Source organism: Mustela putorius, unplaced genomic scaffold (assembly GCF_011764305.1).
Source record: "Mustela putorius furo isolate JIRA1106 unplaced genomic scaffold, ASM1176430v1.1 tig00000592_pilon_pilon_pilon, whole genome shotgun sequence".
In the NCBI taxonomy this organism is placed as follows: domain Eukaryota; kingdom Metazoa; phylum Chordata; class Mammalia; order Carnivora; family Mustelidae; genus Mustela; species Mustela putorius.
In genome coordinates, this window is record NW_025421426.1 from 5,168,586 (window position 1) to 5,185,658 (window position 17,073).

The 17,073-nt window shown below is 56.5% G+C and overlaps 1 protein-coding gene across 6 annotated transcripts in view; it reads left to right on the forward strand.

Moving 5' to 3' along the window:
* The window catches only part of RIPOR3 (RIPOR family member 3), a 71,780-nt gene that overhangs the window by 34,132 nt on the left and 20,575 nt on the right, over positions 1–17,073 (forward strand). For 4 of the 6 annotated variants that reach the window (XM_045082088.1, XM_045082092.1, XM_045082091.1 and 1 more), the window contains exon 2: positions 10,005–10,123. In XM_045082088.1, coding sequence (XP_044938023.1) covers positions 10,005–10,123 — 119 coding nt within the window. Of the gene's footprint in view, positions 1–9,982; positions 10,124–13,823; positions 14,278–17,073 lie in introns of those variants that run through there. The other 2 variants (XM_045082089.1, XM_045082090.1) reach the window with 2 other exon arrangements.

A 17,073-nucleotide genomic window follows, 5' to 3' on the forward strand; every position in this document is an offset into this window, starting at 1 on the left:
ATCTGAACAGGACTCAGTGGGAGACTGGGGGTGGGGTCCAAGCCTCAGTGATGTTGGCAAAGCCCCTGCCAGTTCTGGAAAGCTGGCAGTGAGGGCCTGTGGATAAGAGGCTGACTCAGAAGCTGGGCTGCCTGGGCTGGAACTTCTAGATCCTACAGGCCAGAACAGGACAAAGTTGTACACATGGTGTAGCATTTTGGTGAAGGTCAAAAGAGTGGATTCAGGTCAAGCACAAGGTCAAGGACCTGGGTCTCTCTCAGGCCCTCTGTCTCTGCGAGGCTGGATTAAGGTTAGGGTTAGGGCCAGGCTGAGGAGCAAGGAGGTGGGGGTGGGGAAGGAGCTGGAGAGGGAGCCTTGGCGGGAGAGGGAACAGCACTCTTCAAGGGAGGGTTGGCAAAGGGCCAAGGGCAGGGTCCGTGATGACCTCTTGAGCCCCCAGCACCTTGGCCTTCGAGGGACTCTTTCTCCATAAGAAATATTAAATCGTGTATGTTACGACTGAATTGGTATAAGGTTGGATAAGTTCCATTAAAAAATACATGCTATTAATATGTAACACGTACGATACCATATAATAAAACATTCTGTTTAACCTACAGGTTCATTTCTTTTTTTTTTTTAATATTTTATTTATTTATTTGACAGAGATTGCAAGTAGGCAGAGAGGCAGGCAGAGAGAGAGAGGAGGAAGCAGGCTCCCCGTGGAGCAGAGAGCCCAATGCGGGACTCGATCCCAGGATCCTGGGATCATGACCTGAGCCGAAGGCAGAGGCTTTAACCCACTGAGCCACCCAGGCACCCTACAGGTTCATTTCTGATCTTCTGGTTTTAAAAGTAATCTGACCATTCCCGGGGGCCCCATGCACAAGCCCCCTGTGCCTGTGACCTCGGCCCAGGGCGAGGCACCGGGCCTATCTCCCGGAGTCAGCAGGCGGGAATGGCATTCTTGCTCTGCCGTTGGCAGGGTTAGGAGAGGCCGCAGTAATGCCGTGCAGGTGAGCAGCCGGGAGGGTCTGTGTCCCCGACGGCAGAGAGTTCAGCTCATTCAGTATGGATTGAATCCAAGTCCTGACTGTGATAAGTGAACCCCGGCCCGTGTGTGTGCATCAGTGGTCAGGGTCTTTCAGATGAAACCAGTAGGCTGCCTTTGGGCCTCTCTTCGCTGCCAGGCAGGGGTCTCGCGCAGGGCTCGGATGTGACAACAGATGCCCGAGAAGGCGCCCAAGCTCTTCTCTGAGCTCAAGCCGTCGCTCTCAGTCCCCAGGCCCTTGGCCACATCCCGGTGTGAGGGTGTGAGTATGCGGGTGCACACACGGGGGGTGGGGGGTGCAGCAGCTGTGACCCCAGGGCCACTGTAGCTTTTGGGCTGCTGGCCCCCCCCATTTGTAGCCAACAGAGTAAGTCCCTTCACTGCCATTCTCGGCAGCCGTGGAAATGATCCCTGACGCCCATGACGCTAATTCACTAGTCCTTGAGCACAGACTGAAGCGCGGCCTTGAACCCAGTGTTTCCCACTGGAGGCGATTCTGCCTCCCGGGGGACATGTGACAGTGTCTGCGGACATCCCCCCACCCCGTTGTCACCCTGGAGGGGGCAGGGCTCCTGGTACCCAGTGGTGATAAATACACAGGACGAACCCCGCAGCAAAGAATGACCTGGCCCAAAGGGTCAGTGCTGAGGCCAAGACCCTCCCACGCCCAGCATACACCGAGGGCTTCTGGGTAGAGTCCTCCACATGGTGCTCGGTCACGGCCAGGGTGTGGTGAGTGTGCACATACGCCAGAGGCACACTCCCACACACGAGTTACAGTGACATGATGCTGCCCCTTGTGAGTTCCGGCCACTTCAGCCCCACAAACCTCAGTCTCCCAGTCTGTAAAATGGGGGTAGTAACAGTGCCCGCCTCGGAAGGGTGTTGTGGGGAGATGCCGCGTGTCCAGGATGTGGGAAGGGGGTGCCGCTCAGTGGATCCAGAGCGCCATAGAGGCCAAACTCTCTGGGTACCAGGGATGAAACGAGTTAATTCTTAGAACAGGGCGGGGATACACAGCAAATGTTCTCACAGTGTTGGTTCTCATTAGCAGTATTACTGCTCTCGGTTTTTGACATCAAACAGGTGCCTGGCCAGGATCACGGAGCCCTGCTTGGCCTCACCCTGACCTGCCAATGTGGTCAGCACCAGGAAGGGTGTGTCTACACCATCCCTCTATTTTGAGCCCTCCTGGCCGCCCTCTTTTGCTTCCTCCCTTCCTTTCTTTCAAGATTTTATTTATTTGACAGAGAGAAAGAGAGCGAACGCATAAGCAGGGGGAGGGGCAAAGGGAGAGGAAGAAGCAGGCTCCTTGCTGAGCAAGGAGTCCGCTCTGGGGGCTCGATCCCAGGACCCTGGGATCATGACCTGAGCTGAAGGCAGATGCTTAACCGACTGAGCCCCCCAGGCACCCCTCGGCCACCCTGTTTTCTAGAGCTGGTCCTACAGCCACAGACCAGTGTGTGAGGCTGCCCGGCCCGTGCTTCCCAGAGGATCAGCTCCCATGCCCCCATCTCTGTTCTCTTGCCTCCAGGCCCTTTCTTTCCCAGCCATGGGCCCCAGCTGCATGCACACTCTTACCCCCACGGCGGCCCCAAGAGGCCCCTTCCCCAAAGAGCCGCCGTCTTTCTCAGGGGCCCGGGGCACACCAGGTGATGGAGCCTGTTGGTGGCGATCAGATCAGAGAAGGGGCCATTTAAATCCAAACACCCTCTGGATATTTCACAGAAATTCATGAGTTATCTTTACCTCCTAAAAGCTCAGTGGAGTTGCCTAGGAGTGTAGATAATATTTGTGGGCCTTCAAAAAAAAAAAAAAGTTTTTCTTTCTTTCCTTCTTTTATTTTTCTTAAGAGGAAAGTTTCTCCTTTGACCCCAGGTTCATCCTGAAAAGCAACATTCTCCGGGTCAGAGGACAGGCAGTCAGCCCTGCTTAATTACTATGCAACCAAAGACATGGCAACCATGTGTTCTGTTTTCTTCAAATTAACATTTTTTTTTTCCTAACTATGAGGGAGTGCATGTCCTCTGCAGAACATCGGTAAGGTATCGTCTCAAAAACAAGACTGAGGCCAGGTCGTGTACAGCTTGCCTCTCCGTCTTCTTACTCCACATCGTACTTCGAACACGTTTTATTTTCCCATGTCATTATTCCTCAAAACCATATTCCCACCTCTCGGGACCCCATAAATTTCTTCCGTGTGGCTGAGCCATTTGGGCTACTGAACCTTCCCTCCCACTTGGCCCTTTGTGGCCTCACCTGGGGTTCTCATCTGTCAAAGGGTCACAGGTGTGCTGTGAAGACTGGGGAGATGATGCACCTGCCCCCCCCACCGTGACTGGTCCCTTTGAGACTCTAGGCTTCAGCTGGAGCAGGTCATGGACACCTCGCAGTACTGCCCTGGGCAGGAAGGTCACAGGGGGCTATAGGCTGTGTGGTAAACTGAGGGAAGGGAGCCTCTTGGATCCCGGAGCCTGACTCCCACGCCTGGTCTTGAACCATCAGAGAGTTTCCGTTTGCCTTGTGGCCCTGCGACAACAAACTCTGGGGGGACAGTTAGGGCTCCCTGAGGAGCTGCCTGCTCTTCCCTTCCACTAGAAACCAGCACTGTCTGCACATCTGGCTCTCCATCAGGCCACCTGCAGAGACACACCTGGGTTTCCCATCCCCCCTCCCCCTCCCTCCCCGGCGCCCGGTCCTATTTCCACGGGGGGGGGGGGGCAGAAATGTGGACCACCAAGAAGCTGGGTTCCTACCTGCTCTGCTGAAGCCAAGTGTCCTTCAAATCCATTACTCTTCATTTAAATATGCTGTTATTTGTTAAAAAAACACTTTTTATCATACAGAAGACAGTCTGTTCTAAATAGGAGGTTACCTTAAAAGAAATTCAACAAGAACCCTGAATAAAGCTCAGCTCGTCTCTCTCCTGCTCATCATGCTGTGCTTGGGGTCAGCTCTGTGCTTGGCTGAATGAGGGGTGAAAAGTGTTAGATTGCTGGGGAGCCAGGACAGAAAGTGGACTGAGGCAAGAGAGTCACGGTGTCTACTCTGTGTTCCTTACTTGGCCCAGAGTGGCCTGCGCTTGGGCGACCCTGAACTCTAGTCCTCCCCGGTCCTCCCACTTTACAGACAGGGAGACAGGGGCTCAGAGGGGAGGGAACCACATGCAGATCCCCTGGTCCTGCTTTCCTGGCTTGGGAGAGATGAACAGATCCCTAGCAGTGGGGAGAGAAGCATCTAGAAGCATCTGGTAGGAACAGGGCCCACTGGACTCAGCAGAGAGAAGGGGTGTCCAAATTGGAGGGCACCAGACCTAACATGACCTCTGTCCTCTGTGGGTTAGCTATGGGATTTTCCCTCTCTGGGGACTATCAAATGTCTGGGCCTTGTTTGTGGGGGAATCAGGGGGTAGGTGGGTCAGGGATTGATTGCGGAGGGCAAAAACCTAGCTCAAGCTGGTATAGGTTGTTCAGAGTGTCTGAGCTTCTCCATAAGTGGTGGTCTGCGCTGGCCCAGGAGGCATGGACCTTGGGCCAAAGAGGAAGCAGTCTCCCCAGTATGACTACTCCCAGCCCCTGGATGGAGGTGCCATGTTCAAGGGTTTGGCATGCAGTAGGCACCCTGTAATTGCCTACTGAGACACAGCATTGTCCAGCAAGGTGTCCAGTAGGGCACAGTGAGTAAGTAAAGGAACTCAAAGGGCACCATTCCCAGAGCCAGAGGGTGCTGGAGGCCTTTCCTGCATATTTCTCCCTGGATGCAGCTTAAACCCCCCACCCCACCTAAGTCTGGTTCCAAAAGCCCCTCAGGGATTCTCTTTTGTACCCGAAGCTCTAGCCACACACACTGAACTAAGTTCATCTAATTGACCCTGTCTCTTGCCTCTGAGCTTTTGCACATGCTGTTTCTGACACCTGGCACATACTTCCAGCACATCTTCTCTTTCCCAATTCCTCCTCCTTTAGATTTCAACATATGGCTTCCCCTAAGGGGTCTCCCCAGTTACTCCCCTTTGGCTGGGTTAGGGGTTCTGGTCAGCTCCCCAGGCCTCTTGTTCCCCGTCACAATCCAGCTTCATTTCTTCATGTCCTAATTCCTGTCTCTTGATGGACTAGTTCACAGCCATATGCCAAGTGCCTGCATTCAGTAGGTGCTCAATACATGTATATTGAAGGGACAAATCAATGAAGGAATCCTAGGGACAGTTCTGAAGAGATGTCCTTCCATTGTTCACTTGTTCAGTCATGTATGAACCAGTACTTTTGGGGTTCCCCCTAGTTGATGAGGTCCTGGACATACAGCTGTGAGAGAGACCAAAAAGCCCCCCGCCCTATGGAGCTGGGGCACATGGAGGGGGCCTCACAACTCCCAAGCCGCTGACCAGACAATGTAGGATGGCAAGGACTTGTCTAAAGGATTTGAAACAGGGTGAGGAGGAAGGCCACTCTAGCCCGGGGGGCTGGGGAGGGCGTCTCTGAGGAGGTGACCTTTTTGCTGGGACCTAAAGGCTGGGAGGGAGCATCAGGGGTGACTTTCAGGAAGGGCACGCCAGGGAGGGAGAGGCCACGGCCTGGATGTGGCTGCAGCCATGGAGCTGGGCACTGGGCTGGCCCTCCCAGTCACCTCTGGGCCATCCAGGCCAGTCAGGGGGCTCACCGGTGAAATGAGGGAGTTGGCCTCCATCGGGCGCAGACAGTCTGGTTCCCAGCCTGGCCTCCTCCGGTCACCCATCCCTCTTAGGTATAAACTCAACATCCTGGGCTATTTTGCCATTTCCTTTTGTGCTAGACCAAAGGGTCTATTTTGGAAACTCCTATAAGCAAACTAAGCCCTGCCTGGCATTTGAGCGGATATAAAAGAGCACTAAGTGAGGGACTTGGGCCTAAAAGCCACCCAGCCCTGAGAGCCCACGCTGTTAAATTTAGAAGCCTTACCTCCAAATGAGGTGAAATTGTAGGTTCCCTGGACTGGCGGGTGGCTCTGGCCAGCAGTGAGCTGGACAGATTTAGCGGAGTGGGCTCGGGCTCCCTCCAGCCGCGTCTCGGGGGCGGAGGCCCAGGACGACGGCCCGGGGTGTCTGGGGAGCAGCCGGCTGGGTGAGAAGCCCCTCCAGCTATCCTGCTCTGGCCACACTCACCAGCTGTCTCCGAGCCACCCGTCTAAGTGAGCGCTGCCCAGGGTGCCCGGCCAGAGAGAGGCAGCGAGGGACGCGCGGGGAAGACGCAGTTCTGCCTGCCATCAAAGGTTTGGGACCCGCATGACTTCCGTGCCTCTCTCTTCTGCCCAGGGGTGCAGTGAGGCCTCTGGCTTCTCTCTCATGCCCTGCACAGTGCTGGCTTTCCGGAGCTGCTCTGGGCCTCCAAGTGTCCCACCCCGGGGGCTTTCCAGACTTGCCCACAACCTAGCAGTGAAAGGGTAAATGCCAGCCACCGCAGGGGAGGGGGAGGGGGGTCCCCAAGGTGCCCAGTCTCTGTTCTGAGTGGTCAGTGTCCCTGTTGTGTCAACGACTCAACATTAGGACTATCAGCCTCGGTCAGAAGTGACCAACACTCCTGGGGGCTTGTTAGGAGCTACCCGCTGAAGGCTCCTCTCATTCTGGGGGTCTCAGCCAGGCCATCCTGTCCCCAGTCCACAAGAAGGGAGATGCTTTTGCAGCAAGAAACCCTGCTGGGGGAGACTGTAGCAGTCAACGGGTCAACCTTAGGCCTCATCGGGGCCTAAGGAAGGGCTGCTGGCCCCACTTTTAGAGCAGCTGAGCTGGGACTGGGAGCTGATGCCGGTCCCAAGAAGCCCATGCAAACCTGGGTTCCCACACCCTGAAGCCTGCAGGAGATGGGCCTTGATTTGTCTTGGCCTCCCCAGCTCACTGCTGGCTATGTTTCTACTTGGCAGGTCCCTTTCATGACCTGTTTCCCTTCTGGGGCCCCCTTCTCTTCCCTTTAGCCTGGGTCTAGCTCAGGGGTGGGAGCATGTCCTCAGGCCAGCCTCCGGGGGGGTGGGGGTGGGGCAGAGGCAGCCCAGCTTGAAGCGGCCAGGCTTTTAAGACCTGTTATGCCTATGTCCAAATCCCAGCGCTGGCATCTCCTACCTGTGGGACCTTGGTTGAGTCCTTTCTTCTCCTCTCCGAGTCTTAATTTCTTTATCTGTAAAATGGAGATATGAAGAGTACTTACTTCATATAATCTTGGGAGAATTAAATGAGATTTTACATCGTTAGAGCAGGTACCAGGCAGCCTGCTGGCTGCCCGGGGTCAGAGGTAGTGCTGGCCATCTCGGGGGTCATTCAGTAAGAGCTAAAGCTCTTGAAAGACTGTTTCACGAGGGCATAGCCATGCTCATCATTTACATAATGTCTCTGGCTGCTTTTGCTCTAGAACAGGAGAGCTGAGTAGCTGTGACAAAGAGTATACGGCCCGTGAAGCCAAAAACTTTAGTATCTGGTCCTTTACAGAAACTGTGCATCTGCCCCTGCCTTGGAGTCCAGCACTTAGTGGAAATTCTTATCCGTATCCTTCCTCTTATCTGGCACTGCGCGCTGCACAGCCTGGTACAGCGGGCCAGCAACTCCAGCCCATCAGGCCTTGTTCTCTGGGCCCGTAAGGATTGCTGTGACTGTTCCACGTACCCGGGAACACTGCAGCCATGCCTGCAAGTCACTCTCTGTCTAGTGGGGGACCCACAGAAGTCACCTCTCACAGACCACTAAAACTAGTGGAATGGGCGGTGGGGGAAGGGTGTTCCAGCCCCTACCCCCAACCCCCTGGCTGGAGCCAGAGTGCTCATGCCAGCCAGTGACCTTGGTCCCCTTCCCTGCTCCCCCCATCCCCGGCCCAGCTTGGCTGGGGGCTCTCAAGAGTTTGAGAAGGTTCCCAGCACCACTCTGAGCACCTGCTGACAGACAACGGGGTGCTGATAAGTGTCTTAGCAACATGCAGGGGAAAACAACAACACCCCCTCCCCCAAAAGCAAATTTGTAGCACCTGCCAACATCCAGGGTACAAATACTCCTACCAGGCCGAGGTCAAGCTACCCAAATTCCAGAGGGCGTAACAGTGGACGCTTGTGAGCTGGTCCAGGCTGGCAGCAGCCCAGCGGGGACAGTGGGGACCTCCTTGTGGGGCCTCCGTCCCTCATCCATCAGTGTAGGTCAGCCATAGCTCCGATGCCTCAGGGATCGTGGAGATTTAGTAAGATAATTTTCATAAGGCATTGTGCGCAGGGGTGGCTTCACAACAAGTACTTGGTAGATAATGGCTCCCAACAGGGCTGGTGTTCACAGACCCACACACGGCATGAGAGGGTCCCTGGCGCTGGGGGTTGTCAAACAGTCAGTGGGTGTTCAGCAAACACTCATCAGCTCTCCCCACCCGATCATGGCTGAAGGGCGCTCACTGGGCTCATCTGTCTCTGCGGTCACCCCCAGGGCTGCAGCCTGGGTCAGGCCACTGCACAGAGACAACCATTCTTCCCGTGCATCCCCTTCTCATTGTGTGCGCTCCGCACCTTGTCTACTGGGGCCTTTTCTGACTTTCCATTTTGCAGCTGTGACCACTGAGGCCCAGAGCCAGTAAATGGCACAGCTCGGATTTGAGCCCAGGTCTGGGTTTTTGTTGTTTCCAGTGCTCGCCTATGTACAGCACACTCGGGGTGGGCAGGGGATAAATGGGAGGAGGCGAAGGTTTGTGGGGGCTGCACAGATCTGCTGGGGGGCTCTGGAGCCTGTAGCGGGGACTGACCATACGCACTGGACAGATGTGGCTCGAAAGAGAACGTTATGGTTTGGGGGAGCCCCCAGTGTGAGCAAAGGTATGGACAGCGGACTCCACTGGCTGGAGAAGGACGTCAGGACGCAGGCGCAGTACCACCCAGGGAGAGGAGGGGGCGGTGCCGTGCAGCTTGTCTATAGGTGTGGCTTGGCCAGTAGGGTCCCCAGAACCCCTGGACTGACTCCAGCCTGGCTGAGGAGCAAGGTATGAAACTGTAGCTGCGGAGACTTAGGTTAGATACAGAGAACCTTCCGTTCGTTGCTGCTGGGAGACACTGGGTGATATTCCCAAGGGATGTGGTGGCATTTTTCCGATCTAGAGGTGGTTTGGAAAGAAAGCAAAGACAGCCGGGGTTCTAGGGTGGTCTCAGCGTGGGCTGGGTTAGAGATGGGGCAATGCAGCCGGGGATGCCAGCAGCCTGGCCTCCTGTGAGATGGGCTTTGTCAACGCCTGCTCAAAACCCTCTGGGGGCTCCCAGTCACCCTGGCCCCTTTGCAAGACCAAAACCTTCCCTGGGGTTACCAAGGCCCTCCATGACCTCCACACTGAGGGCCTCTCCAGCCTCGCCTGGAGTCATACGCTGCTTTCTGTTTCTGGATGACACCGATTCTTCTGCACCCCCTGGCCTTTGCCCAGATATCCTTCCCTCCCCTCCTCAACCTTACCCTCTCAGCCTTTGGTCGCCTCTTCCATGGCTAGATCAAGTTCCCCCTGGACTCCCCCATCGCTTTGCCATAGACTTCCTACTGTAGCTGGTAGTTCATCAGCTCCCTGCCAGACTGGGAGCCCGGGAAGGGCAAGGGCTTTGCCCGTCTTGCTCAGTGCGTGTCTCCCGTACGGTGTCTGGCACACAGTGCTCAGTGAGGGTTGTGGAGCGGGGTGAGGGTTACCGGCAAGGAGGAGTAACTGAGAGGTCAGCAGGGTCTGGTTTTAGGAGGAGCAGACACCCCCCCTGCTGGAGGGCTCGGGATTGCTCAGGCATTAAGGACCTGAGCGCAGAGTACAGAGACCTGGGTTCGAACTTCGCTCCTGCCACTAGCTCCAGGCAGGTTCCCTAATTTCACTGAGCCTCAGTTTTCTCATCTGTCGCCTGGGGACAGTACCAGCCGCCCCCCTCTCTGCGGCTATCGTGGTGGCGGGGGCTGGCCGCGGTCAGCACTCACCAGATGGCGGTGCGAGGCTGACTCTCCCGTCCTCTCCCCATCTAGGTGACGGCCATGTCGGTGAGGCTGCGGTTCCTGTCCTCCGGGGACGCGGGGGCTGTGGGGGTCGTGGGCCGGAGCGCCTCCTTCGCGGGCTTCAGCAGCGCCCAGAGCCGGAGGATCGCGTAAGTTCTGCCCCGCTGGAGGGTGCGGGGCTGGTTCGTCTCCCGGTGCCCGTGACCCCGCGGGCAGCTCTTCTGCCAAGTCTGCAGCCCAGCATCGTGTGTGCGCATGCGTATATGCGGGTGCGTGCGTGGGTGCGTGCGTCTGTGCGTGCGTGCGTGCCTGTGAGCGTGACCCTTGGCGCGGGGAGGAACCTGTAATTTCCTTGAGACCCAAATGGGTGTCATGTCAGTTGGTGTTGGAAGTCGCATCTGCCCGAGCTTATCAGACCCGCTTGGCAGATGAGATAAAAGGCTCAGAGAAGAGGAGCTGCTCACCCAAGGCCACACAGCAAGACTGATTCAGAACCGGAACTGAGGCTCCTGGGGGCGGGGTTAGGATGGAATGTTCTTCCTGTTTGACAGAACGGACGTGGGGCCACTTATCCCAGCTCTGTGACCTGGGGCCAGTGACTTCACCTTCAAGTCTCGGTTTCCTCATCTGTGAAATGGGGATCATGAGTGTCCCTCCCCCACATAGCTGTCACGAGAGTACAATGAGGTGACACGCAGCAAGCAGCCATTACATGCTGGAGCCCTGCAGATGCTTGTGGAAATTGTCAAAGGAGCCGATGGACCTTGGGGTCAGTGCAGACCTTCTAGACTCGAATGAGTTCATAGCCACTCCATGTGTTTCCTCCAGGTACAAGTAATCCCCAGGAGGTAGGTTCCTTTCCACTCCTGGGGGCTGCTGCCTAGTCTTGGGCTTCCTATGGGGCAAGGTGCAAACCTGGGGGGCTGCCTGCCCATTAGCCGGCCTGGGGTGTGGGGCATCCTGAGGAGCCCAAACACCTGCCTGTTCGAGCCAGTGTGGTAGACAGGCAGCTCTCCCAGCCAAGCAGAGCTCCGAACCTGGTTGGTCAGTGAGTCAGTCAACAACCAAATCTCATGGCCTTCTCTTGCCTGAAGCCCTCCACAGGTTTCCAGTCACCTAGAAAACAATCTAGTCCCCTCTCCTGGCCAAACAAACAGCTCCTTAATCTCCTTGGGCCCTTGGCTTCACTGCCATGTCCTGAGCCCCAGAGCAGGTCTGCCTATGGTTCTTCCCTGGGGTTCCACAGCTGCACACTCGACCCCCAGGGATGCCTGGCCCCTGAGGTCAGGCTCTCCTAGCTCGCCCACTTGTCTCCTGGCTACTCAGTTCCAGCATGTACCTGGGAGGAGTGACATCTCAGGGCTGAAATCCTGGAGTGTCTCAATTGGAAGCACCCTTAGGAATCCCTAATTCATTCCACAAATATTTATGGAGCACCTCCTCAGCCCAGGCCCAGTCCCAGGCTTTGGGGACAGACCCAGGCCCCACCCTCCTGTCAGGGCTGTGAACAAGCAGCCAACTGTAATCAAGATGGATTCAGCTGGTGGCAAGTGCTGTGAGCAAATTACAACAGGGGGCTGTGGGAGGGCAGCAGGGGTCTCAGTGGAGGCCCTCAGTGAGGCAGTGGCACGTTTAAGACCAGGGAGAAAAGCTGCCTATTTTGTGCAGACAACTGGGAAACTCCTCCAGGTAGAGGGGGCAGCCAGTGCAAAGGTCCTGAGGTGGGGATGAACTCTGAGGCAAAGGAAGTGGGTGTGTCGCTGTCTTGTGGGATAGAAGTGAGAGAGGGAGAGCTGCAGGGCTTTTGGGGAGATAGTGAGGACATGTGCAGTGTAAGGGGAGCACCGAAGAAGCGAAGCATGAGAAACGGAAATTCCCAGAGTGAGCGCCCAGTACCCCACCCTGAGCCTCCAAGAGGAGAAAGTGTGGATGTCACTGTGAGGAAGGCATACAGTAGGCACTCCATAAGTGCTGCTGAGAAGGGCTAAGTAGGCTGGCCAGGGAATGATGATGTTCCTTGATGGAATCGCCCCCCAGCTGCCTCTGCTGGACTTTATCAGGGTCCCTACCCCATGGGGTCTGTAACCAGGGCTGCTCCGGTCACCCAGCTAAGGGGGTCATCCAGTCACATAAACCTCCCAAGCCGTGGGGGTAGAGCTTGTTCACCCAGCAGGTGCCTTTCTCTAATTCACACAGTGGTATCCTGGGGACTTTGTTCCTGTGGCGGGCAAGGGTGGGGGCGTTCCACAGACCCTGCAGCCAAGGCCAGCTGCATGAGTGTGCCATGTGTGTGCACACTAGCGCCCCGGGCTCAGATGTAATGTTCTGCTATTCCATCTCGAAACCCTTAATATGTTTTGATAAAAGCACCCTGCATTTTCTTCTGTACTTCCTCATGAATGGTCCTGCCTGTTGCTCTCCCCCTGCCAGAACTTTGGGGGCCTCTGGACTTCCTGCATCCATGGGAATGTCCCACAGGTCCCCAGTCAGGATCTCTGCCCAGATAACATCCCAAGATGGGTCCCTAGCCTCTTGTGGCCCCACTCTGGGATTCCTGGGGTCAGCTCTCTGGGCGGGAAGAGGACAGAGGGCATCTGACCCGGTCCCACGAGGGCTCATTGGCATCAGCAAAGACAAGATCACATCTCGCAAGGTCTGCGTCCTAGGCTGAGAAAGATGACCTGATGGCTGGATCTCTCCCGGGGGCAGCTTCTTCTGGAGGATCCCCTACTCAGGGAATTCTGGAGAAGTCCCAGCCTGGGTGGGTTCTAGGGTCCCTGAGTGACACCTGGCCTCAGTCTCTTGGGCCTCCTTGTCCATGGGGAAGGAAGAAACTGCCCACAAGGACAGGGAAGTAGCACATCTATTTTTAACTTCCTGTCTCTGTCCGACTCCCAGGAGTCTGGACCCTTGGCTCTGCGGCTGGACGACCTGGATTGGGTTTCAGACCTCACCTCCTGGCCTTATTTCTCCGGTAATCCAACCAGGCTGAAGCACAGCCACGCTGCGGAGGCAGGCAGGAAAAATAACCTCAGATAGGAGAGCAGGAGATGGAAGCTCACTGAGGCTCCCTTGGTCCCCAGCCCCCACCCCTATCCTGGCACCTGAAACCCCTTTGACTTTGGCTATAGCTTTTTATTCCATAACCAAAGAATTCAATTGAGGAGGTGATCTATCTGGTGGGGAAATTTTACACTAAGGTGTGAATGATGGCTATTAAGGGCATATCTAATACATATATAAGAATGTAATATGAGGCCATATGGACTAAGGCGGGGAGAGGAAGTAGAGGCCCAGGCCCTGATGCTGTCCCATTCTGCCCCAGTTTATAGGCACGGCTGCTTTTAACCCCTTCCTGCCACTCCTCAGCCAGTCAGCTCCCCCCCAGGTTGTCAGGAGGACACCCGTCTGAGCTAGGAGCCACCGTTCTGGCCACCCTGGGCATTCCTCTGTTGGGATGGCTGGGGCACGTGGGGGTGAAAACTGACCAGTAGCCTTTGATTTTCAAGGAGAGGGGGCCAGAGAAAGAGGAGTGGTTAGGGGTGCAGGCTCTGAGGCCAGAGGCAGTCACGGGACCTGTTTCCTTGACTGTAGAGACGGTGACACCTCAGACATATGTGTAAGAAGGGGCTAACCCACATGAGGCTTGACCTCCGAGCGTGCCCTGTGTGTGTCACACACCCTCCCCGCCCACCAGTGTCCCCAGCGTTGGGAGAAATGGTCAGCTTACACCATCGGCGCACCGGGTCCTGGTCTGAACTGTGGGCGGTTGGTCTTATAATTGCCCCCGCCCCAGCCGCAGCCAGCTCTGCCTGCCTCCAGACCCCGCACCAGCAGAAGCGGGTGCTGACAACCCCAGGCGGAAGGACCATCCTGGTGGCCTCACGTGAGGGTGGGGACCACTGGGTGGCACGTGGCCGTCTGGAAGCTTGCCTGGCATGCCAGAGGCTGTTTCATACTGAGTCCTCCCCGAGCTGGTAAAACCCCCGCCCCCAGAGGCCACTCCCTCCCCCGGGAGCTGTGTCACTAGGCCCGCCTGATGTCACCACCTGAAGGACACACACACACACACACACACATACACACACACATTGCCTTCCCAGGCTGAGCCAGCGCTCAGAGCGGCCACCACAGCTGGCTGCCCCGGGGAACCTCAGACAAGAGCCCTGAACTCACAGCCCCCCGCCCCCCACCGGAGGCAGACACAGCTGCAGCAGCACAAGGAGGTCTCCAGGCAGATGGAGGCGGGGCCCGGCGAAGGGCACCCACCTCCTGGGGACTGTGGACCCCCCAGAGCCGGCAGGTGAGCAGGGTTCCTGCAGCCCCCCTCAAAGTGGCTGCCCCCGCCTCCCGCCTCCTGTCTCCCCTCCGGCTGGCCAGGGCCCCAGCCTGTCCAAAGCCCACCTCCCCGAAGGCCGCTGCCCGCCCGTGTCTGCCAGCCCGGAGATGTCAGCTTCGTGGAGGGTCTGTTCCAAAAGGTGGGTGAGGTGGCCTCAGGCAGGGTGAGGGAGGAGGGAGCACAGCCCCTTCGCCGGCCTCCAAAAACGAAACTTCACATCATATACGAATACGAGCGAAAGCAGGTAAGGGATGAGCGTATGGATATACCGAGCTTGTGCCCAAGCTGACTGGAGGGGCCTTCCCAGCTCACCCCCACGTAAATTTAAATTTATCATCCTGCTTTTGGTTTTGCCGTTGGCGTTTATTATCTTCTGTGACTCTGACACATACATAACACTGACCGTTTGCACAACTCAAAGCTCTTTCCATTTATTTGCAACTTAGGCAACTCTCATGTAGCTACCTTTTTCTCTGGTGCCCATTTTACAGAGGAGAAAACTGAGGCACCGAGAGGTTCAAAAACTTAGCCAAGATCACAGAGCTTATAAGTGGGGTTACCACAGAGACCCTGGCATCTAGCTCCAGAGCCTGGGCTGGCTGTCCGGGGGCTCCCCCCACCCCCTAGCTGGCCTGGCAGCTCCCCAGGACATGGGTTTTGTCTGTTTCAGTTACTGTTTTACTTCCAGCCCCTAGAGGGATGTTGGTGTGCACTTAGCACTCACCAGTCAATATCTGTTGGAGAAATGAGTGTCTCAGGACGGTGCCATGGGGTCAGTCCATTTTACGGATTGGGAAACTGAGGCTCCAGGATGCTAAGTACCTGTGACCTCAGGCTGGGACTGGAACATGGGTGCCTGACTGGGGGCTCCTGTCTCTCAAGACAGTGCAGGCTCCCAGGCTGGCGAGACCCCCGATCTGCCCGGACCCTTCCTTGCTGCAGTAGCCTCTGGGACGCACTTAGCATTGCTTGGGCAGGGCCCGGCATCTCTGTTCCTTCCACGTTGGTTTGTGATATAGCTGCACAGCCATGGCAGGAGCCCAGCCAGAGCCATGGCCAGGACGGCTCCTGTCTCCCGAGTCAGCAGCAGGTGTCTGTGTGTGGACCGCGCAGTGTCTGGCTGGGCTGGACCTACAGCTGGGCTGCCCGCGGAGTCTCCTGGGGTGCCAGTGAGCTCCTCTGGGCCCTGCCGAGGGAGGGAGCTGGAGCTGTGTCCTGCTTGCCCCCTGCCTGGGTCTCCAGACCACAAACCTCCCCTCCTCCCATGGACGGATGGAGAGAGGCTTCGAGGGTGGGACCCCGGCCCCTTGGTTCCCCTCATGTGTCTGACTCGAGGAAAGCCCGGCTCTGTGAGTGTCTGAATGAATGAGTGAGTCCCAGACCCTTGATTTTAGGTCTCAAAAGAGCAGGAAACTCCAAAGGATGCCCAGGGAGAGAGGCATAGCTGGGTTTCTGCCCCCGAGTGGAGCGTTAGTGAATCCCCTCAGACAGTGGGCCTCGACCAGCAGCACTGGCAGCCCAGAGGAATGAGAAATGCAGATTCTCAGGCCTCACCCGAGACCCGGTGACCCCGAAACTGTGGTCGGGGGGGGTCATATCAGATGACCCTGAGGGTCCAAGGGAACCCTGCGCCCCGCCCCTAGGTTGGTGCTTCACCTCCCAGGCTGGGCATCTGCCCACGGGTGGGTTTGGATCCCAGCTCTGCCACAGGCATGATCCAGGGCAAGTGACTTATCTGAGCCTCAGTTTCCCTACCTTGCAGTAGGGTTAAAATCAATGTTTATATAAAGCCCTTAGCAGGCAGGGGAAACAGCAGACGCTCAGAGAACACCTTCTCTCTGTGCACCCTCGTTATGCTTCCCCGTTCTTATCCTCGAGGTCTTTGAAGCCGGGGAGCTGGCCATGTCCTAGGACCTCCCTCCCCATCGCAGGCTCCCCCAGGCAGGGAGGACTCCCACATCCAGCTTCACCCTGCTGCGGTCGAGCCTGGCTCCTTGCTCTGCGCCCGCCGTCACACACAGATTGGATGGCTCCTCCTCTCCTCCATGGCTCACTCTGACCCCCCGAAACACCCTTCTGGGGCTCACCCCTCCTCCTGTTCTTCCTCTGAGGTCCAGCTGAGTGCTTGGGTTCCCAGACGTCTCTGCTCTCTGGTCCCCACATCACGCTGTATTTCCTTCCCTCGTTCTGTTCAGGTCAGCACTTACTGAACACCTACTGTTTTCCAGGCTGTGGGTCCAGGGAATGAATGATACAGATAGGATATGATGATTATAACAGGGGGAAACACTTATTAAGCGCCTACTGCCTCCGCTGGGCCAAATATTTGACCTGGTGTCTGAGAGAATTCTCAGCACTGCTTTCTGGTTTAGGGTCTATTGTTTTCCCATTTAACAGAAAAGTAACTGAGACTCGGGTAGTGCATTAGCATAGAGGTGAAGTTCCTTTGACAAAGAAACTCCCCCAAATACAGGGACCTAAATAAGACTGCTTATTCTCCTCTGCACCCCTCCCCACCTCCCACCTGGCGCATGCTCCCCCTCTCCCCCACCTTTCTCTCTCTCCCCTCTTGCCTCCCCCCACCCCCAACCTCTCTCTTTCCCCACCCATCCCCCACACCTCCCCCCTGCCCTGGACCTTAGAGCAAGGGTTGAAGCTGACTCCTTAGCACACCTGGGAGGAAGACAGGGAGGGAGGAAGTTGGAAAGAAAAGCTAGTGGCTCCTTTAAGAAACTGACCCAGATGTTAGCCTGAGTGTCA